Source organism: Brachyhypopomus gauderio, chromosome 2 (assembly GCF_052324685.1).
Source record: "Brachyhypopomus gauderio isolate BG-103 chromosome 2, BGAUD_0.2, whole genome shotgun sequence".
Classification (NCBI taxonomy): domain Eukaryota; kingdom Metazoa; phylum Chordata; class Actinopteri; order Gymnotiformes; family Hypopomidae; genus Brachyhypopomus; species Brachyhypopomus gauderio.
In genome coordinates this window covers 42,528,027-42,551,481 of record NC_135212.1, presented here as the reverse complement: position 1 = coordinate 42,551,481, position 23,455 = coordinate 42,528,027, and the positions used below count along the sequence as shown (strand labels likewise).

The window sequence follows — 23,455 nt, the reverse complement described above, 5'->3', positions numbered from 1 at the left end:
CCACTACACTATAGTGTAGGGTAGGATTTATGAATATTTATTTTGTACAAATGTTTTTTTAATTGTTTCTCCTAACTTTCTCCTCCCTATTATATGTGGACCTACAATATGTGGAGGTGTGTGTGTTGTGTGTGTGTGTGTGTGTGGTAAAGGAGACAGGGAGGAGAGACTGTGACACAGACCATAAGTTGCCTGATCAGGAGAGTGCTGACGTCTGGTAACCAGAGAGGCCACAGGCCGTGGAGGAGTGACGTTTCCAACAGGAACTCAGTCGTGTTGTCTGTACTGCAGTCCAATTTAGACATGTGTCTCGTGACACCGTCGCTGTACTGAACAGGCCGTAGTAGCCCGAGCCACTTTTTAATGAAAACAGATCGATTAGGATACATAAAGGGGACTGATGACTTCCCAGGTGATTGGTGCTGGTCTCCTCAAGAGTGTGTATGATAGAGGGTGTTATGGAGGAGTGAATGTGTTGGAGGGTGTAATGGAGGATAGGGTGTGATGGAGGGTGTGATGGAGGAGTGAATGCGATGGAGAGTGTAATGGAGGAGATGGTGTGATGGAGGGTGTGATGGAGGATAGGGTGTGATGGAGGGTGTGATGGAGGATCGGGTGTGATGGAGGAGAGAGTGTGATGGAGGGATGATAGAGGGGGTGATAGAGGAGAGGGTGTGATGGAGGGAGTGATGGAGGGTGTGATGGAGGAGAGGGTGTGATAGAGGAGAGGGTGTGATGGTGGGTGTGATGGAGGGAGTGATGGAGGGTGTGATGGAGGAGAGGGTGTGATAGAGGAGAGGGTGTGATGGTGGGTGTGATGGAGGGAGTGATGGAGGCTGTGATGGAGGAGAGGGTGTGATGGTGGGTATGATGGAGGGTGTGATGGAGGATGTGATGGAGGGTCTGTCCTTGCTGCTTGCGTGAAGAGGAAAGGAGATCAAGAGGTTCCTGTTTGCAACATCATTCTGAATTGCATAAATTCTGCTTCAAATCAGGTATCTTCAAGTGTCTCATTGCATTCTGTGTATTTTAACTATACCATGGAGTTATGGTTTTATGGTTACCTTCTCGCAAGTAAACCACAGCGACTGAGAATGTCCCAGAATGACCACAGAGATGAATGAGCAGATGTGTGGGTGTGTCTGTGTCTGTGTGTGTGTGTGTGTGTGTGTGTGTGTGTGTGTGCGCGCGCGCGCACGCGGCCGTGGTGCAGTCTGGAGGCCTTTTAAGGCCTGGGGAACAATGCCAGGCACTGGTTCTCTGGAAGGATGAGGCATTCACGGCTTGCTACGCCTCTGATCCTCCCTCGTCCCCCGAGACACAAGCCGTACGGACACCTGACCCGGCAGCATTCAGTTCCCACTGGCTCTGTGCGGCCTGAAAGACAACCCCATCCGAAATAGAGGTGTCTGCTCTTCAGTATGTCTGTGCCGATTATGCCCGCCGGGTCAGTGCAACCCGACCCAAGGGTCCAGGGCCAAGGGCAACATCTTGTAGTCCTGTGGTACTCTGGGTAGATGTGTCCACTGCCCACCTATGGGGGTGGGCAGGGCTGGTCAGAATGGGGGAGGGGTTTGATTGCTGAGAGAGGCCTGTTAACACCTAATAGTGTGTAATAAAACAGTAATAAAACACAGCAGACTGTTGAGAGGGATGGGTGCTCATTCTCTCTCTCTCTCTCTCTCTATCACACACACACACACACACACACACACACTCTCTCTCTCTCTCTCTCTCTCTCTCTCTCACACACACACACACACACACACACACACACACACACACACACACACACACAATACTGCTATCCTGCACTGAGCTACAAGGATCTGTCTTGGATCTATCAAGGATCTGTTTGCTTTTTGTTTTCTTTTTTTAAAACATTATAATGCTTCCAAGTCTTTTGTCTTTCGTGTATATATTTTATTTTAACTGTACTCAACAACATACAGTATATATTGTTTAATTTTCATTTCTTTAAATGACAAAGAGGAATCCTAAAGCCTATGGTTTTGTGTTCTTTTGTAGAAAATGCATTTTAATTATTTATTAAAGTGTATTATATTTACGGATGCTTTGCCCATAACACAATATGTCCCTGGCTACATTGTCAATACTGTATTTATGTTTTTCAGCTTCCAAGAAAGAGGAGGCAGCTCCCCCTGCTGGTAAGTTCTCACATGCAACCCCCTATCACAGAAACCATTCCTTGACAGGGACATTGCTTTGTGTTGTTCGCATGGCCTGGTCTGGCCTGTTTGTGTTATCTTGTCCTTTGCTTCTACATGTTAAGGTGAAACTCAACATGGATGCATTATCTCTGCAGTTTTGTTATATGAAGCAAAATTGCATTTTATCTACAGCATATTAAGTGTTTGGGAGTTTCATTCTGATCACATATATTAACTTTGCAGTGTGTTGGTAACTTCACATATAAAACGTAGGTAATCTATCTGTGTTGTTCTGTTTGCATTCATATTCCTGGTGATGACAGAAGCCCTGACAGTAGTGCATCTGATGACTGTGTTGGTGGTGCAAAGTGTGCTCAGTGTTTCATTTGCTCTGTGTTTCTACCCTCTGAGTTCAGTGGAGCTATCAGAATACAGCACAGGAGAAAGAGACTACAGTCAGTCTGTCAGGCCAGGAGTGTATATGTTTGACATATTCTGTATAAAAGGCCTGTAATGGTACAAAGTAAACGGGTGTGATGTTCAGTGTGTAATGGTGTGATGTTCAGTGTGCTGTAGTGTTTGTGATTTGTGTCAATTGTAAGAACATGCAGATTGCATGTGAGTCTCTGGGTCTTCTTACACTCATTAAATCACTAATGAGGTTATTAGTGCATTAGATTATTTTGATTCCCTCAGGATCTTTTCTTTCTCTAGTCAGTGCCAACACCTGCAGTGAAGAAAGATGTGTGTGTGTGTGTGTGTGTGTGTGTGTGTGTGTCTATCTCTAAGTGTGTTTGTTCCACTATGTGTTATGTGTTTCTGTCCCTGTGTGTATGTGTGCACATGTGTGTATGTGTGTGTTACTGAAGCTTCCATGTATGTAGATCTGCATGAGTGAGAGATCCACACAAGTCGCCGTGTACACCTCCATCATGTTTGTACCCTGAAGCCTTTATGGATGTTCATGTGCGCTACAGAACCATGGAAGCAGGAAGTGGTTCCACTGGACCTGGAACAACTTGTACGGAATTGAACTGCAACAGAATGCTGATCCAAATTATGGGCTGTGTGTGAAATGGCTTACTACATACTACCTGCATACTGATTGGACCCAAAATCAGTATGCACTATATGATCAAAAAAAATTTCAGTATGCAAAAGATAGCTGCATGTACACAAATTCCAGTACTCGACCAGAGCCATCTTCATGGTGTACTGTATCCAATCATGCAACAGTGGTGGAATATCATTCACAAGTGAGCAGAACCTTCATACATTCACATTGACATCATAGTATGGTTTGCATTTGTCACATGTGTACTATATTTTACTACAGGGACCAGTAAACAATGTAAGCTGATTGTAGTATGCAGTATAGTATGAAGTGGACTATTTTAAGGGCTGGATTTCCGGGTGTAATTAACGTGACCACTCAGGTGACACTCAGGGACCGGTCCTTTTTAGGCATTTGAGTCTTACAGAGTAGACCTATATTTTTATCTATGTGAAATTGATGTAAAAACAAATTAAGAATAAGTAGATTATGCCATGTTGTCCATGTTGTCTATGAAAGTGAACATGGAACTGTGAGTTTTAAAATAATATGCTTATTTTTAAAGTTAGTGTTGTTAGCCATACTTTTGGCCAATATTGACATTAGCCGACAGGTCAGTTGTGTTTTGTATACTCTCTTTCCAGCCATGGTTATCGAGGAGATGCTGGATTCCTTAAATGTGAGGTGCTGATTTAACTGTTTCCTGTCCGCTGACTAACATGCCCGTTTGTCCGCTGTTTCTTTTCGTGCAGAGTGGGATGAGAGCCAAGAAGGTAAGGAAAGCGAAAGAGCTGCACGGCTCGCGCGACGTGCGTGTGCTGCTCTCTTCTTCCGCGTGCCTGATTAGCTGCTCGCGTGCGTGCGTGCGTGCACGTCACTGTCAGTCACTCGCTCGGGCGACGGATTCGCACGGTCGCACCTGTGGGCATGACTGGCCAAACCAAGACCGAAATGTTATGCCAACAACTCGGGTACTCATGAAATCCAAAACTGCTCTGGCGACATTTTTTGTAGCGGATTTTAATTTTTGTTTTTATTTAAAGTGATTTTGATTGCAACAGACATCCACAGTAACAAATATTTCCCTTATCCGCAGCAGTGACATTGATATAGTCTTCATTTCTTTATTGTCCATGATGTTTTGTGGTTTCATTCTCTTTGACTCACCAAATTAGAATTCGCCAAACCATTCAACTAGAAAGGCATTGCTGGTGGTCTAAACAAACACAAAAACCCAAACGTACTTCATCTTGTTATCACATATAGATATATACTTGGTCTCTCCCCAGTGAGTATATATCCCTGTCTGCGTGTTTCTATGCATGAACTAAGACCCTGTTCCTGCTTGGGCACATGGAAGACCATAGAATTGGATGCATCCAGTCCTTCACATCCAGGTTCTGCACAGTTAAGAACAGTTCAGCACAACAGCTCTACAGCAATCTGCTCAAATCTAAATCAAATCTAATTATTTAATACCTTCAAGGGCTATTTTCATACAGTAATATAATATGTTTTGAAGTCACAGGACAGCGCACATGACATTAAACAGTTACCACCAATGCTTTGGTAAATGTATGATTATTAATAAGTTTCACATATGCAGTAATGAAACAGCCTTTGGGTGACATTTCACACAACTGTCCCTGTACCACCACAAAGTATTTTGATAAAGATATTTTGAACCTCTCATTTGTTTCCCTTAATTACTGACCAGAAGGCAATAACTCAAATCTCCAGCACAGACACTGAGCAGAACAGTAGAGAAACCATCTGCCTTCCTCACCACAGTTTTCTTAAAGATGTCAGTCAGCTGATTCAGTGCATCCTCTATAATAAGCAGCATTCACTTTGTACATTACTTTGCTTTCAAGACCCCCCACCCCCATTTTCTATAGAAAGTATATTTTATGCTGTACCTTGGCCATGGATTTATAACTATCTACAGTTTAAATGTCAGTGGCCTCAATTACAGTATCTGAATGGAAATATCGTCTTTCTATAATGTACTGTTTTAACAGCTATGTATGAACGTCTACTACATGTGAGGAAGTCCAGTATCTGTATGGAAGTCCACTACATGTGAGGAAGTCCAGTATCTGTATGGAAGTTCACTACATGTGAGGAAGTCCAGTATCTGTAGGGAAGTCCACTACATGTGAGGAAGTCCAGTATCTGTAGGGAAGTCCACTACATGTGAGGAAGTCCAGTATCTGTAGGGAAGTCCACTAATTTAATTAGGGCTTCATTTCTCAGCATATTTGTCTGGATGTTATTGAATGCAGTTGGCTAGTCATCAGCAAACACAAGAACTTACGGTATTTGGACAGATGTTTTGATGTTTTAACATTGTATGTGTTCAGTGTAAAGCAGCATCATCCACCCCCAACTATGTTTCTTAAGTTTTTATCAGGCTTTATATCAATGTTTGAAATGATGTTAAAGCCACTGGTTTATAACCTCTGGACTCAGTTGGTCATTACAGAGGCCTTCCTGCACCAAGGTTAGAGCATTGTGGACTTAAATGTGCAAGAGCTGGGGACTCCAGGACAAATGACCACTGGTCTAAAAATCATGTATGAATATGTAAGCATGTATGGACTCACAATTCCTCATTTGAAAGAGAGACCACTGGAAACAGCGTCACGTAGGCTCATTCAAGGCTTTCACTCTTAGAAAAAGGTCCTATCTAGAACCCCTTAACATTCCTATCAACAACCCTTTAATATGTGCTAAAGGTATTGTTTGGGGTTTTTCCCTGTGGACCATGGGTTCTAGAAAACACGTTTTCCCCCTAAGAGTGTTGTTTTCACAAACACGTAAACTTCACGGTGGCCTGGTATAAACGTTGGTTTCAGCTTCAGTCTCCGTGTCCCACTGTCAGCAGTGCCAGGCCAGTGGGGCCCCGTGACTAGGCACTCAGAACCCATGTTTTAAACTCACTGTCCAAGCATTGGTGAAATGGTTCCTCTTGGTTGGTTGGGTCTTATTGTTGCTGATAGCCCATGTAGGCTCTCTGTTTCTCACATGACATTAACTTACCCCATATCATGTTGACACATCACATTAACTTAGCCCATACCATACTGACATATCAGATTAACTTACCCCATACCATACTGACATATCAGATTAACTTACCCCATACCATACTGACATATCAGATTAACTTAGCCCATACCATACTGACATATCAGATTAATTTACCCCATACCATACTGACATATCAGATTAACTTACCCCATACCATACTGACATATCAGATTAATTTAGCCCATACCATACTGACATATCAAATTAATTTACCCAATACCATACTGACATATCAGATTAACTTAGCCCATACCATACTGACATATCAGATTAATTTACCCCACACCATACTGACATATCAGATTAATTTAGCCCATACCATACTGACATATCAGATTAACTTACCCCATACCATACTGACATATCAGATTAACTTACCCCATACCATACTGACATATCACATTAACTTACCTCATAGCATGTTGACACATCACATTAATTTATCCCATACCATATTAACATATCAGATTAACCTGTCCCATATCATGTTGTCTTATCACATTGAAGTCCCATAGAAGTGGGAAGAGAGAGCCTTTATTTCTAATACGTATTTTTTAATTGTTAATTTATTTATATTTATATGCATTTATTTATTAAATACCAATTTAAGCTGATATTTGTATGGAAAGAAAAGCAAAAATTAAAGTCAAAATTAAAGTCTCATAAATCAAAATCACTGTAACCTTATAGTATCTAAACCCATAACTCCAACAGAACCATAATCAAAGCTATTACCATTACCATGCATTAACTATTATAGAATCACAAATGGAGCTTTTTTGCCTCCACTGAATCAGTGGAGAAAGGCAAGCAGACCCATTTGTAGATCAATGTGTCGAATGTAAAAAAATAATTAATTGATATGTTTTGGTCTTTATTCATGACAAAGACTTTTAAAGGGGTGTGCTTGAATGTGATAGTGGTAGTGTGTGTATGTCAGAGAGAGGGAATGTGTGTGTGTGTGTGTGTGTGTGTGTGTGTGTGTGTGTGTGTTAGAGAGAGAGAGAGAGAGGTTGAGATTGTGTGAGTGAGAGAAATACTGTGTGTGTGTGTGTGTGTGTGTATCTCACAAGTATCTTTGACTAAGTAGTTATTTTGGCGTTCCCTGACTCTCTCTCTCTTTCTCTATGCCACAGAGTTACCTGAGGATGGTAAGACGCATGACTATGTTACCATGTATTTGTTCAGGACACCCATGACTCTGTTAGAATGTATTTGTCCAAGACACACATGACTCTGTTAACATGTATATGTCCAAAACATGCACAACTCTGTTAGTATGTACCTGTTCAGGACACACAACTCTGTTAGTATGTACCTGTTCAGGACGCACAACTCTGTTAGTATGTACCTGTTCAGGACGCACAACTCTGTTAGTATGTACCTGTTCAGGACGCACAACTCTGTTAGTATGTACCTGTTCAGGACGCACAACTCTGTTAGTATGTACCTGTTCAGGACACACAACTCTGTTAGCACATGCTTGTCCAGGACACATGTGACTCTGTTAGTATGTATTCCAGGACATGTAGCCTACATGAAAAATATTGTGTTCCTTGGGAAAGAGTCCAAATGTCTTTTACGTCTGAGGGCAGAATGAAAGAAAACAATGAAATGATGATAGATGATAGATCATGCTCTTATGAGGATCCTGTAGTATTGGCTGTAATATGAAATCACATTTCATTAATTGATTTCTTTCTATTGAAAATATTTGTACAGGAAACAATGATGAGAGGACACTGTCACTTCAGTCTAGTGTTGGCCATAGTCTGGCGTGCCAATAAAACTACCTCTGTTTTTGGCTGAGATAACTCTCACATGACCTCTGTGACCTTCCCCTTCAGATCCTGTGCCAGGGGAGGAGCAAAAGTCGTCCGAAGTAAGCAGCCTCTTTGTGGAGAAGCCCCAGAGCACCACGGCAACAAAAGGTCAGAGTGAGGGTGCCGTGGTGGGGCAGATTCCACCATTGGTCCTCGTGCAGCTCACAAAGGGCTTGATGAGGTGTGCTGCACCTGCTCAAGTAGAACAAATCAGTTTTTGAAGGTCTAAGCTCCCTTGTTGCTGGTGACAGGGAAAGACGTCACGTTCGTAGCTAAAGTGGACTCGTCGAACCTGCTGAGGAAACCAGTGCTGAAGTGGCTGAAGGGGAAGTGGTTGGACTTGAGCAGCAAAGCTGGGAAACACATTCAGTTTAAAGAGACCTATGACAGGAACACCAAGGTGTGTGTCTGTGTGTATGTATGTGTGTGTGTGTGTGTGTGTGTGTGTGTGTGTGTGTGTGTGAGAGAGAGAGAGAGAGAGAGAGAGAGAGGGAGAGGGAGAGAAAGAGAGAAAGTGAAAGCAAGCATGTCTGCAAGGATGTGTGTGGAAGCCATGCATATATGGTTATTTTTGAGTGTACTGTGTGCTGTGTGTGCGTGTGTGCAAGAGACCATTTTGAATGTGTGTGGGTGTGTGAGAGAGAGAGACCATTTATGATTGTGTGAGTGTGAGTGTGTTTCAGAGTCTCTCTTGTCCCTCACAGATCTACACCTATGAAATGACCATTGTGAAAGTGGTGGACGGCGATGCTGGTGGGTACCGTTGTGAGGTCACGGCCAAGGACAAGTGTGACAGCTGGACCTTCGACATCACCGTGCAAGGTAGGAGGGGCCAGCTGATCTGCTCAGAACTGGGGCAGTCTGATCAGCCCAGCACTGGGGCAGTCTGATCATCTCCAGCTGCCCTGAACTGACCAAACGTGAAGTGTCTCTCCTCTAAAGGAGCATATGATGTGTGCAGGTGAAGTTTGATAGATATTAGATCGGCTGGAGTGTGGGTCAGAAGTAGAGGTGTTCAAGGGGGTGGGGTGTTAGTCAGAGGTGGAGGTGTTTGAGGGATGTAGGTGTTAGTGAGAGGGGGAGGTGTTAGAGGGGTATTGTTGGATGGAGGGATAGGGGTCTATTACAGATTTTTATCTCCACATATTCATTCTGTCCTTCAGCTACTGAAGAGGCACAGCAAACAAACATTCTAGAAGCTTTCAAACGATCGTAAGTCTACGTGTGTTTGTGTGCGTGTGCGTGTGTGTGTGTGTGTGCGTGTTGCTCCTTCATCAGGGTGAAGTGTTTGAAGCCTTGTACTGTGTGATTGTGTGTACACTCTGAGTCAAAGGCAGTCTCATCTTCAGATAATAGCCTGATTTACAGTGTACACAAGTAAAAACTGATGGAAGCCATTTTTATGAAAACAGAAAAGTCTCAAGTAACTCATGCACAGCTTCTAAATAGTGTGAACAGTGAATATTATTTTTGTTATTTTTTTGTTTATTAATGGTTAGGGTATATGACAGTGGATGGATATATAGTTATATATGGATATATGGTTGTGTATTAGACTACTGCATGTGTGTACCTGTGCCAGTGTGTTTGTGCATTTATGACTTTATGCTGTTGTATGCGTTTATGTACATGATTGCTTACGCACATATAAATATGTTGAGGCCATATCTACATTGCTGCAAAACCGCTTTGTTTACAAAGCTGATTCAGAGGCATGTAAATATCACCATGGAAATGTTCTGCTGTGGATTGGTAACCCCTCTACCCCTCCTCCGTTCACACCTGCAGGGGAGATGCAGGAGAGGACGCTGGTGACCTGGACTTCAGTGGACTCCTGAAAAAGAGGTCAGGAGAGCCTCACACACATTCTGTATATATATATATATATATATATATATATATATATATATATATATATATATATATATATGTATATATATATATATATTAGGGATGCACCGAAAATTCGGCCACCGAAAATTTTCGGCCGAAATGGCTTAAATTTGCATTTTCGGTTTTCGGCCGAAATACTTTCATCACCGAAACAACACGGCCGAAAAAATGTGTTGTGATGACGCAAACAAAAATCGCCACCTGCACGCGCTTATATATATGGCTTATTTGGATAAAGGCTAGCAAAAAAGTTTTCCAGTGATGGCGCCAAGGCAAAGGACATTACACCAAAAATTATGGAATTCGTTGCCTTAGACGATCAGCCGTTCTCTGTCGTAGAGGATGTGGGATTTCGTAGGCTAATGGAGCACATTGAGCCCCGTTATGTTTTGCAGGGCAGACGACATTTCTCAGAAGCGTGTTTACCTGAGCTGTTTAATGTTGTTGCAACTCGCGTCACGTTTTTATGAGAGAATTTATATTTATCTTTCAGGCCAGTCAGTTATAATTAAATTTAACTCGTATAAAATACATATATTTATCCTCTCAGATAAAAACGGTCTGCAAGCGAGTTAAATTTAATTAGTGGTCGGCCCTTGTCAGCGTTATCGCCGTTAACGGCCCACCACTAATTTTATTTTATAATATGCATTACTGTAATGTCAGTGCTAAATAAATATTTTCAAATCCAATTTTGTAGTTGATTTATTCTTTGAAAAGCAATGCCTTGATTTTAGTGAGGTTAGCCAAAAATCCAATGTTACTAATAATTGGCATAATGTATTTCGGTGTTTCGGTTTTCGGCTTTCGGCCTTGGTTTCCTCATTTTCGGTTTTCGGTTTCGGCTAAGAATTTTCATTTCGGTGCATCCCTAATATATATATATATATATATATATATATATATATATATATATATATATATATATATATAAAATATTTCATCATATATATGTTAAATCATCAGGGAGCGAAAGCAGAAGGAGGAGCCCCAGGAGGATGTGGATGTGTGGGAGATCTTGAAGAAAGCTAAGCCATGCGACTATGAGAAGATCGCCTTTGAGTATGGCATCACCGACCTGCGGGGCATGCTGAAGAGACTCAAGAAGATGAGGGCGGAGCCAAAAAAGAGCGATGGTAGAGCACGCACGCAAACACACGCCATCTCACACACACGCGTGTGTGTGCGTGTGTGTGTGTGTGTGTGTGTATACGCATACATGCCTGTGGCTGAGCTTTCTGGGTGTTCTCCCTGCTTCAGCCTTTGTGCGGAAGCTGGATCCTGCCTACTCCGTGGAGAAAGGCAAGAAGATCCAGATGAGTGTGGAGGTCGCTGACCCCAATGCCCAGGTCAAGTGGCTAAAGAACGGGCAAGAGATCAAACCCTCTGCAAAGTAAGTGTGTTTATTGTTTGTGTGTGTGTGTGTGTGTGTGTGTGTGTGTGTGTGTGTGTGTGTGTGTGTGTGTGTGTGTGTGTGTTTCTAGTGATAAACATACATGGTTCTGCTTTTACTCTGCGTTCCCAGATATGTCTTTGAGAATATAGGGAATGTCCGTAAACTCACTATCAACAAGTCCACACTGTCTGATGACGCTGCGTATGAGTGTGTGATTGGAGAGGAAAAATGTTTCACCGAGGTCTTTGTTCAAGGTGAGTCATCCCCATCCTCACCATTGCCTTCGTCATCATCGTCGTCGTCATCATATGTTCTTTGGTTCTTTCATATGCTGTCTCTTACGTCCTGAGCAGTGATCATCTCCTGGGTCTGTTTCTCCTTGTGGCTGTGTCTCTGTGTCTGTGTTTTTATTTGTGTCCCTGAGGGTCTATTCTTCATCATTTCGCTGCTCATTTTCTTACCTGTTCTCCTGTGCTCATTCTATGGCTTAGTCATAGTGTTAGTCAGACTCTTAGTCAGGACCTTAGTCAGGGTGTTAGTCAGGTTCTTAGGACTTTAGACTTTTTAGGTCACTGCCACTGAGGCAGAACAGTCACAAATTTTGTTACATTAGGGAATTTGCAACCACTTACTGGTGAGATATATTGCAACAAACACTTTGACCTTTGCATGACCTGTAATAAGTACTTTAAAAAAGTATTTCTGTGAATGTATGACTTTAATACAATGTTTTTTCTAACACCTCACTCCATCATGTCTGTGTCAGTGTGGATTAAAATACTATATTAATCGACTATATCAGTCTATGCACACAAACTCCATAGGTTTCTGTTTGTATGATTGTGGTAGTATTGCTACCTGGCACGGCGCCCTCTACAGGTTGTGATGTGTTCATGTAGAGCCTCCGGTGACCATCACTAAGCTGCTTGATGACATCCACACTGTGGTGGGAGAGAAGGTGGAGTTTGAGGTGGAGGTGTCTGAGGAAGGAGCCAATGTCAAATGGTGAGACTCCACATTAGTTTGCGCTTTACCTCCAAGAACTGTTATGCTGGTGTGTGAGACAAGCAGACAGACATGCACCTGTAGTGGATGGAGAGCCCATGACTTCTCCAAAACATAGAGCTTCATTAGAAGTGCTGGTTTCCAAAGGTGTGTGCTCTACAGTCACAATGGGCAATGGCATACCATACCTCCCTCTTCTATCCTTCACTCTTCATTCTTCTCCAAGAAGAAGCATTTTTGCTCATTGCCCATGTTTTCAAAAATACATGTCCAAGTGGTCTCAGTTAGCTTGGCTAGTTACTGCAGAGGTGTGCTAAGTTAACCCTCGCTAGCTAAATTGGCTCTCACCAGCTAAGTCGCGGTTGGTGGTTAGCAGTAAAGTTCACAATTAACACCTTGATATCTTCATTCTCATGAAATATTATCAATGTTTTCCCATTAATCACATAATTAGCTATGTGCATAGTTGTACTGGATTACATCCAATAATCATTTTCACTAATGTTAGCTAACGCTTTTGGAGATTGCTCTGTCCTAATTTGCTGACTCGTTCCTGATGTCTATGATGACATTCATATTGTTCATGTCATTAACGGTAATGAGGATCAATCGTTGTTGTACTAGCATACTGCACTTTAGTGTAGTGATGATAAATGGATTTTTGCCATTAGAAAACCAACAGGCATATTTATTAGGTGTGACAGTGGTGGGGAGGGAGCGAGACATTTGTGAGATAAATCAGTGTTGTTATTGTCCACTATAAAAGCAAACACAAACACAAAGCACAGTGCTGTACATGTGACCAGCAAAAAAAGCACAGACGTCTGAAACACAGACTTAGTCGTGAGTGTCGTGCCAGCGTGGCTTTGGTGGGCGATGTACAGACAGCCCTGGACTCTTACACATCATGTCTTTAGTTTACTGCTCTTAATACTGTTTATTGTATTCTACTTATTTTTTAGTACACATTTTGCTGGGGTCGGCTCGGATTAGCCTTAGGTGTGAACTGTTGCAGAGGGAAGAACACTGATAAATAAAGAGTGAAACCTGTTCGACAGGTGTACATGTGCAGTGGAAATAAAGATGCACAAACTACTCTTAACTGACCCAAGAGGATTCACTAGTCTTCTCTTCACTAAACACCATCACTTAGTTATATTATGTATTAAAAACATGTAGCTACTCTCATCTTTTCTCAGTCTCTACCTTGATTCTAGCTCCACCTCTAGCTAGTCGTACTTTTCTTCCATATCCCGTCCACATCTGTCATGTGTCTTCCTTCCAAACCAGTTCTCACGTCTCACAGAACCCTGAAGGTATCCTCCACAATACAGACACTATACTCCCAGCTGCCTTATCTGGCCCCACTGCTTCCTCAGCCCAAACCAGTAGTGGGATGAAAATGTCTGGAGCTGTCAGTCTGCTGTCAAGGAAACTGATTTCATTGTGGCGTTTGCTTCCCTTCATTCGTTCCACTTCCTGGCAGTGGGACAGGTTCACTTCTGTTACAGAAATGGCACCTCACACCTCTTTCGCTCTCATCACTTGAATTCCGTGCTGCTCTTACATTGATCTCAATATTGTTATCTACTGCCCATCTGGTCCTCTGTGTACCTTCATAGCTGGACATTAGTCTCGTCCCTTCTGACGGAATTCCACTCACAAAGGTGGCAATGTCCTGGACCAGGTGTTTGAGAGATCTTGGTCTAGACATCAGCACAACCACACCCCACGTCTCAGACCACTGTCCTTCACCCTTGTCTTCCCCACACTACCAATAATCCCACACTCATACCCATCTCCCACTCACACCCAGTACTGCTCTCCATCTTTACTTTCACCGCCCTCTCCACGACATTTTCCCATTTTACCCTCTTGACCTGGAGTCTGTCACCAGTACGGTTCATTTGCCTCTGTTAATTTACTCTGTTCACTTTTTTCATCTATTAACCTCTTCTGCCATATATCTGTCAGATCAAGAAAGAGTTATCGCCCAGTTCCATCGTTATCAGATGTCCTGTGTACCAACTGGAGAGAATGAAGAGAAGCAGAAATGGATATAAATCAGTTCACACCGATCTTCTCTCTTGTCATTCTCTTTCAGCAAAGTTCTCCTTTTATGTGACTGCTGATATGACATCGATCAACAAGTAAAAGCTGGTAGCGTCTGCGTCTGACTCACGCAAGCTCCATAACGTCTTTCCCTCTCTTCTTAATGTCTGCTTAACGTCTTTCCCTCTCTTCTTAAACCTCTCTCTGACTGCCTTCACCGTACTATCTCACTGATGATGACTTTGCCACCTTCTTTGATGAAAACATGAATGAAAACATCAAAGGCAGGTAACAAAATCTGCCAAGCCTCTCCTCCCCCTCCTACTTCTAAATTACAGTGTCCGCCATTCCCTTCTGCTGTCTTAACACCCCCTCCCCACTTTCCACAGAAGAAATCCAACAACTTATCTTGGCCAGTAACTCTAACCCTAGTCCATCTGTTCCCCTTCCTCCTGTGAATGATTCCTTGTCGTCTGGTCAAGTGTACAAATCAGTGCACTCCTCAGAAATTGAACATGTAGCTGTTAGTGAGAAGCTGCATGCTGTTAGATTCAAGCATCCAAGTTTTCATCAGTCCTGAGAGTTCCTGATCTCCCAGCCAGCCTTTGACATGGAAGGTTCTCCATCCACACATGTTTTAGGAATACTGGCAACAACACAGTGATGATTTGCTTCATATGGTTTGCTGATCATTTCAGGTGTCATGGAGATGATCCATATTTGCTCCATACAGGATCCCCATTGGTGTCCCACAAGGCTCACTGTATGGTCTTCTTCTGTTCTCCCTCTATTTCCACTCTCTTAGTGAGAGTTGTATCCTCACATGGTACCTAATACCAGTTCAATACTGATTATACTCAATTGATTCTCTCCTTTCTACCCTCTGGTTTCTGCTCATATCTCAGCATGCCTTTAAGTCCTTCTGGCTAAATTGACAGAACACAGAACCTAGAATTCTTACATCTACAACATCTCTTTACAACTGTTCTTCTCTGTCTTCCTTCTCTTTACCATTGTTTATCCTTCGTAGTGGGTTACTACCTTGTCCTCAATATAAAGTGTCCTTGGGTTTATGAAAAGTGCTGAATAAATTAAGCTTATTATTCTTCATGCCTAGTAGACATCTCTTCATGGATGGAAGCTCATCCCTTGAAAATACTGCTCAGAAAGACTGAGGAACTGTCTCTGGAGATACCTCCACAGACCTTGTGGTCTGACTAGAAAACTCATAGATTACTCCAACACACACAACCTTGGAGTGCTACTTTATACCCATCATTCTCTCATATTGCTAATTCAACTTTGTCACAAAGGTTAATTGTTACAAATATCAGGAAAATTGGACAATTCTTCTTCATGGAAGCTACTCAGGTACTTGGATACTTCTCCAGACACTTGTTTAATACAGTTTGGATTGGTGGAATGAACTTTTATTGTCTGTCTGTACAGTCACTGGCTTCAAATGATGATTCTACTTAAAGATGCACCTATAGTAAATTATAAAAAAAAAATATTTTTTTAATTTAAAATTTTTTTACTGTCTTGGTTCTCTACTAGTTGATGCTTTAGTCTGATGGTATTCTTAATACTGACCTACATGAGAATGTAGCACTTTTGCTAATCACTGTGGACAAGGGTTTGTCAAATGTTCTACATGTAAATGCTTGCAGTGGCTCCAACCACTACTGTACAAAGAAACTCATATTTTGACACTACGCAGCAGCCTGCAAAGAGGAAGTGAAGAACTATTCTCAGCATTTAAACACAGAAAGCACCCACATTCTGTGGCACCCTCAGAGATTTTCAAACCTTTCAGGTGGAGAGGATTTATGTTAAAACAAGGCTCACCGAGTAGTTTTGTTCGTTTTGTTGTTGTTTTTTTTGCACAATGTCAAGACATAGTATGTAATTTTTCAGGATGAAGGATGGCGTAGAGTTGAGTAGGGATGGGAAGTATCGCTTTAAGAAAGACGGGAAGAAACACTGGCTCATCATCAATGAGGCTACAAAGGATGATATTGGAATATACCAAGCGGTTACAAATGGGGGGGAGTCAAAGGCAGAGCTGGAAGTGGAAGGTAATACTATATATATATATATATATACTATTACATATATATATATATATATATATATATATATATATATATATATATATATATATATTAGTTATTTTTATTTATACATTAATACATTATGCATTCTGACTTAAAATGATGGAATTAAGACAACAAATTCACTGCATTGCTGAAACTTTAACACACATATATGCATGCAAGAGTGCACATGTATACACACACACACAAACATACATTCACATTGATGTATATATGCCCTGTCTGTCTGTCTCAGATAAGGAGTTGGAGGTTCTCCAGAGCATAGCAGACCTGACAGTCAGGTCTGCGGAGCAGGCAGTCTTTAAGTGTGAGGTTTCTGATGACAAAGTTACTGGCAAATGGTACAAGGACGGGGTGGAGGTCGTGGCCAACCCACGCATGAAAATGACTCACGTTGGCAGGTAACCGCATCAATATAACACACTGGCAGGAAACGCATCATCATAACAGTCTAGCAGGAAACACATCACCATAACACACTGGAAGGTAAACACATCACCATAACACACTTCAGCAGGTAGACACATCACCATAACACACTGGCAGGAAACGCACCACCATAGAACACGTTGGCAGGTAAACACATCAATATAACACACATCGGCAGGAAAAGACTGCATCCAAGTGTCATACATCAGTAGGTAGACACATCCACCCTCCCCAGCGAGTCCTCCACCTTCTGCCCTCTACGCTGCAGTGGGTGGGGGTGTTGGTGTTTCCAGGAGAGAGCTGCAGAGTCAGTCACATGCAGGGGTTTTCCTACATGTAATGCAAGTTATTAAGTCACAGAATAGTCTTCATTGTTACCATGGAGACAGTGACTTTTGGCGTATTCTGGGGTAAATATGAAGTAATGTAGGTTATCGTTGTCTTGGTAACGCTGGGTCACGGTCACTCAGGATTCACAAACTGACGATAGACGACGTGAAGGCAGAGGATGCGGGAGACTACACATTCGTCCCTGATGGCTACGCCCTCAGCCTCTCAGCCAAGCTGAACTTCATAGGTACAACACGCGCATGCACGCACGCACGCACGCACGCATGCACACACAACTATGCATCCATGCATGCCCACATATACAAACACAAAAATACACTTTCACATGTATTTGAATATACACATACATACATGCACGCACAATAACATGCACTTCATGCACACACACCATAATGTATATATTTTTGCCATGTTGCATTATTTTGTCTGAGGTTGATTTCTTCCCCCAACAGAAATCAAGATTGAATATGTTCCACGGCAGGGTAGGTTTTTATCCTTTGTGGTTATTTCATTACTTGTTCATTTACAGTTTTTTATGACTGCTAACTTGCGTTTCCCAATACTTGTCCAATCTGTAGTCACATTTTCAAAACTCTAAACACAGCAACACATTTACCTCATACAAATAGCCAAATAGGTAATATCTTGTTCAAAAGCACATTTTCTTAAGTAAATACCAACTCTGCATTTCACAACGCAAAGTTGCTCTTTATACACCAACTTTGTTAAAACACAGCAAACCTTGCTCAGTATCCAATCATTCTTTCAAACACTAGCACAGATTCTCTATTCGAGATGAACATAGTCAATCACTGCACAACCACTGTAAAAAAAACATTTGATGGCAATACAGAAACAGTATTACATGTAATATTTTACTCTCTCCCAGCAAACAACAGACATTTTACAGTAACATCTGTTGTTTTGTTAGTCAGTTCATTTTTACTGTAATCCGCTTCATTTGGACTTTTTTTTTTTCAAATGTGTGCATTTTTGGCAACAATGAGTAATATTTACTGTTAGGTACTATATGAAATGTAGATTAGACAAAAAAAGGAGTCAGTAACAGTTTTGCAGTAAAGGTTATATTTCATTAGTGACATGAAATTGTAGCCTAACTCAAAAAAAGAATTACCATAATTTTATAAACATAATTACCCATGGTCCCATATGTGTAAATATACACATATACAAAAAAAAACTGCAGAAGGTGGAAAAAATTACGTCTGATCTAAACAGTCTTCAGTATTTGGCCACGTTTTCATCTACATCACATCTGATGTTGTCCCTTGCCATGCACCTGGAATAAAACCGCTTAGCATGCGTTATCCACCCCTGGCAGTCTTCAGCTGAAATGTCTCTGCAGCCAGCATCCATTGCTTCCAGGAGGTACATTTGGTCATGTGGCCGATGATCATATACCTTCCACCTCCAGACTAAAAACATTTTTTCAATGGGGTTGAGGAAAGGCGAGTAGGGCGGAAGGAAAAGGGACATGAGAACGCTGGAATGCTATGTTGTCCCATGTAATCGCAAATGTCCTCATGTTTCCTCCCACATTTCCCCTTTGTTTCTGGCACCAGTTGCTGGTAGAGTTCATTCAAAAACAAAATAAGGAGGTCACTGTTATAGGGACCAATCTGGAATTTGTGAAGGACCACACCAACACTTGACATTGCAGCACACATTGTGATATTTCCTCCCCTCTGAGCTGGTATATTATTGTACTTCATTTTATTTCATTGATCTATATGTGCAAAAATTATGTATTACATTAATAGCTTTTCAGCTGCCTTTGTTTTTGCAGAACTTTGCATTTTATACAATATTTAAGGTTTTGAACCTTAGGTTTTCATTTTTGACATGCTGTGTGTGCAAGCATTTGTAAATAAGACAAAAATGATCCAGAATTTGGTTATTGGATAACCCTGTGTGTATAGTAAGTAAGTAAGTAAGTAAATTTTATTTATAGAGCACAATTTAAAACCAAAGTGCTTTACAAGGTCAAAGAAACACCATACCCTCTGCTCTCAAAACATATAACTTACATAAAACAGAATAACATAAAACACACAAAAACATATGCTCACATAAAACATATAACTTACATAAAACAGAATAAGACATCCCTCCAAATGCAGTTAAAACAGTTAACAATTGCAGAAAGCTAGCTTGTAAAAATATGTTTTTAGTTTTGATTTAAAAACAGTCACAGATTTGGTGAGTCTAATGTCATGTGGACGACCAGAGTTTAGGTGCAGCAACAGAAAAAGCACGATCCCCACTCTGCTTGAGGCGAGCTCGCGGATCCACCAAAAGTGACTGTGATACAGACCTTAACGATCTCGAGGGTGTATACATACAAAGCATGTTCTCTATATAAACAGGGGCATGTCCATTCAAAGCTTTAAAAACCATCAGCGCTACTTTATACTGGACTCTGTAATGCACTGGGAGCCAGTGTAAGGATGCCAAGATAGGAGTAATGTGATCCCTCTTCTTGGCTCCAGTTAATAATCTGGCTGCGGCATTTTGAACTAACTGTAAGCGTTTAAGGGACGCTTCGTGCATTCCAATATACAGTGCATTACAATAGTCCAGTCTAGAAGTAATAAAAGCATGGATGACTTTTTCCATATCTAAAACATTAAGAAAAGATTTCAATTTGGCAATTGTTCTAAGCTGGAAGAAACTAGCCTTGACCGTTGCATTTATTTGTTTGTCAAATTTTAATTCTGAGTCGAAAATTACTCCAAGGTTTTTAACGTTTGTTCTTAAAAATGGGACTAAAGAACCCAAATTTGTTTTTAAATTTTTGGTTACTATAGAGGAACCAATTAATATGACCTCTGTTTTAGCGACATTCAGTTGGAGAAAGCTATTTGTCATCCAATTTGTAATGTCAGTGATACACTCATGAAGTCTATCCAGGGAGGAACAATTTCCTAAACTTAAAGGTAGGTATAGTTGTAGATCATCTGCATAACAGTGAAATGAGATGTTATGTTCCCGAATTATTTGACCAAGGGGGAGCATCGGAACCCCGAAGGCCAGAGTAGTGGCGGCAGAGCAGTAATTACCAATATTAACAGAAAAAGTTCTTTGTTTAATATAAGAAGTGAACCAATTAAGAACTACACCTTTAAGTCCAACACAATGTTCCAGATGTTCGATGAGTAAATCATGATCCACAGTATCGAATGCTGCACTCAGGTCCAATAAGACCAGGATTGAACAATCACCAGAATCGGCATTAATAAAAAGATCATTAGTGACTTTTAAAAGAGTAGACTCAATACTATGTAGTGCCCTAAAACCAGATTGAAAGATCTTATAAATGTTGTTGCTGTCTAGAAAAGACGCTAACTGACCAAAAACAACTTTTTCCAGAACTTTTGCTATGAAGGGCAGTTTTGATATGGGCCGATAGTTATTTAGAACCCCAGTATCTAGATTATGCTTTTTTAAAAGTGGCTGAACTACTGCATGCTTAAAATATTCAGGAACTATGCCAGAGGCCAAGCTTGTATTTATGATTGATAAAACATCAGGGCCAATGGTATCAAATGATTCCTTAAATAACCAAGATGGAAGAATATCAGCCAAAGAGGTAGAGCACTTCATGTGGGAAACAATGCCAGATAGCTGGGATAGAGAAACTAATTCGAATTTCTCAAATATTGGGATATCCAGCTCATAGACAGGACTAGTTGTGGAAATTGATTTATTAGCTCTAATATTTTCAAGCTTCGTCAGAAAGAAATCCTGAAAAACTTCACAGTTTTCCTGGGATGGCTCAGGACCATGATATGAAACTGGACTTAATAAAGAATTTATTGTGCTAAACAGAAATTTTGGCTTATGCTGATTTTTTGAGATGATTTCTGAAAAATAATTTGCTTTTACAGATCTAACAGTTTCCTGGAATCTAAGCAAGCATGATTTAAGAATCTCAAAAGACACTACAAGCCTGTCCTTTTTCATAGAAAATGTAACCATTATAGAAACATGTAAAATGACAGCATTTTGTGCATAATTATTTTGTAATAATTGTATTGCCACTGAAGACTGATGTTGTGTTCACTGTGTTTAGAGTTTTGAAAATGTGACTACAGATTGGACAAACGCATGTTAGCAGTCGTAAAAAAACTATAATATATTCACATATACTGGAGCCCATGGTAGTTTGCTCATGTGTATAAGACTATCCTCTCCAGAGCCTCCCAAAATCCACCTGGACACCACGGGCAGCATAACCAACAAAAACACCATTATCGTTGTTGCTGGCAACAAACTGCGTCTGGACGTGGAGATCTCAGGAGAGCCTGCACCTACTGTCTCCTGGAAGAGAGGAGAGAATGTGAGAACCCCACCTGCAAAATTACCACAGAAATATAGAGAAAAGCTCATGGGGTGTGTTTGAGTGGGCCTAGAACCGGACAACACTGAACAAGTATTTTTAAAACACTGTCTTATATTTTATATAATGATAAATGATTTTGGTGTACATTATGTGATTACAGTGCCTGCAATGCATTTGGTTGTGTTGTGTGTAACCTGAGCGGAGGAGGGGGGTGTTGGTTTGTATAGTTTGGGTAACCTGTTGGGTTAGTGTTTAATGCATTTGGGTGGTGTGTGATATGTGGTTGGTGTGTCATGTGTGTGGTTGGTGGGTAATGTGTGTGGTTATTGTGTGATGTGTGTGGTTGGTGTATGATGTTTATGGTTTGTGGATGATGTGTGATTGATGTTTAATGTATTTGGTTGGTGTGTGATGTGTGTGGTTGGTGTGTGATGTGTGTGGTTGGTGCGTGGTTGGTGGATGGTGTGTGGTTGATGGTGGTGTTCCATGGGTAGGAGATCTCCGGGACTGAGGGCCGTGTGCGGGTGGAGAGCAGGAAAGACCTGAGCAGCTTCGTGATTGAGGGGGCGGAGAGAGGAGATGAAGGGGCGTACTCCATCACTGTCACCAACCCAGCAGGCGAGGACAAAGCTGAGCTGAACATCAAGATTGTTGGTAAGGATGTCGTGGCATTCAGTGCTCTCTCTTCCACCCTGCCCTCTCTCTCTCCATAGCTCTCCCTCTATCTGGTAGGTCATGGCAGGTTATGTTTGTCAGGTAATGTCAGGTTGTGTCGTGTCAGGTTGTGTCATGTCAGGTTTTGTCAGGTCATGTCAGGTCATATCTGGTTGTGTCAAGTCGTGTCAGGTCATATTTGGAAATGTCAATTACACTGTTTATGGTTTTATGTGTTGTATCAACTCCAGTTGCTAGACATGTCTGACAAAATAGTTTATTTGAGAGTTGATTGGACTGTTTAAGTTTCTTATGTGTGCTGATAACTAGAGAGAAGGCAAGAAGAGGTTTACCATCATTTGTGTAGAAATTAGCAATCGCCAATTAGCAAATGCCACCTACAATTTTTGGTGGATTCATGCAGGTTTAATGCTTGGTAAAGTGCGAAAAAGTGCTGAGCACACTTTGTAAGCTTTCAATGCCAAACGTGAAATGTGATTGGAGCGGTTACTGTCTGTATGGGGAAAGAGGTTTCACTCTCTCTCTCAGGATGTGGGCTCAGATGCTGAGTCATGGTTCCTTTTGCACATTTAATTCAGACAGAACTCAGGCTTAAGAAAGAAAGGAAATAAAATTAACTATTAATTTAAGAATGAAGTTATTTTAAAAAAACAACAAACAAAAGAGAACATAAAATAATATTAAAAACGCATTTTCACATTTCAAGGAAATAACAATCAAATAAAAGTGTATCAAATAGTATCGAAGTGAAAAACGTATGTTAAAAACAGTTGATACAAGGCATAATTAAAGGCCTTCCATAAAAGGCATATCTTAACTTTCTCCATAAAAGTGTTTGTCGATGAGGGCTGTCAGGTCGTCTAGAGAAGAATTCCAGACTTTGGGCCTCATAACTGTTTAGTGAGGTGTTGGGCACAAGCAGTCTGCTTTTATCTGCTGATCTGAAGGTACATGCCTTGTGATCACACTGTTGAGATATAGAGGGGCAAGACCATGTAAACACTTAAAAGTAAGTAGCAGGGCTCAAAGGTCG

At 41.2% G+C, this 23,455-nt stretch overlaps 1 protein-coding gene across 3 annotated transcripts in view; it reads left to right on the top strand.

The window, feature by feature from the left end:
* The window catches only part of mybpc2a (myosin binding protein Ca), a 38,443-nt gene that overhangs the window by 7,228 nt on the left and 7,760 nt on the right, over positions 1 to 23,455 (top strand). The window contains exons 2-19 of one of the 3 annotated variants that reach the window (XM_076996608.1): positions 2,136 to 2,168; positions 3,978 to 3,998; positions 7,455 to 7,469; positions 8,166 to 8,249; positions 8,393 to 8,541; positions 8,846 to 8,963; positions 9,305 to 9,353; positions 9,930 to 9,986; positions 11,001 to 11,170; positions 11,295 to 11,427; positions 11,560 to 11,684; positions 12,330 to 12,435; positions 16,405 to 16,565; positions 16,840 to 17,005; positions 17,504 to 17,610; positions 17,837 to 17,866; positions 21,602 to 21,744; positions 22,242 to 22,401. In XM_076996608.1, coding sequence (XP_076852723.1) covers positions 2,136 to 2,168; positions 3,978 to 3,998; positions 7,455 to 7,469; positions 8,166 to 8,249; positions 8,393 to 8,541; positions 8,846 to 8,963; positions 9,305 to 9,353; positions 9,930 to 9,986; positions 11,001 to 11,170; positions 11,295 to 11,427; positions 11,560 to 11,684; positions 12,330 to 12,435; positions 16,405 to 16,565; positions 16,840 to 17,005; positions 17,504 to 17,610; positions 17,837 to 17,866; positions 21,602 to 21,744; positions 22,242 to 22,401 — 1,827 coding nt within the window. The remainder of the gene's footprint in view (positions 1 to 2,135; positions 2,169 to 3,977; positions 3,999 to 7,454; positions 7,470 to 8,165; positions 8,250 to 8,392; positions 8,542 to 8,845; positions 8,964 to 9,304; positions 9,354 to 9,929; positions 9,987 to 11,000; positions 11,171 to 11,294; positions 11,428 to 11,559; positions 11,685 to 12,329; positions 12,436 to 16,404; positions 16,566 to 16,839; positions 17,006 to 17,503; positions 17,611 to 17,836; positions 17,867 to 21,601; positions 21,745 to 22,241; positions 22,402 to 23,455) is intronic. The other 2 variants (XM_076996611.1, XM_076996612.1) reach the window with 2 other exon arrangements.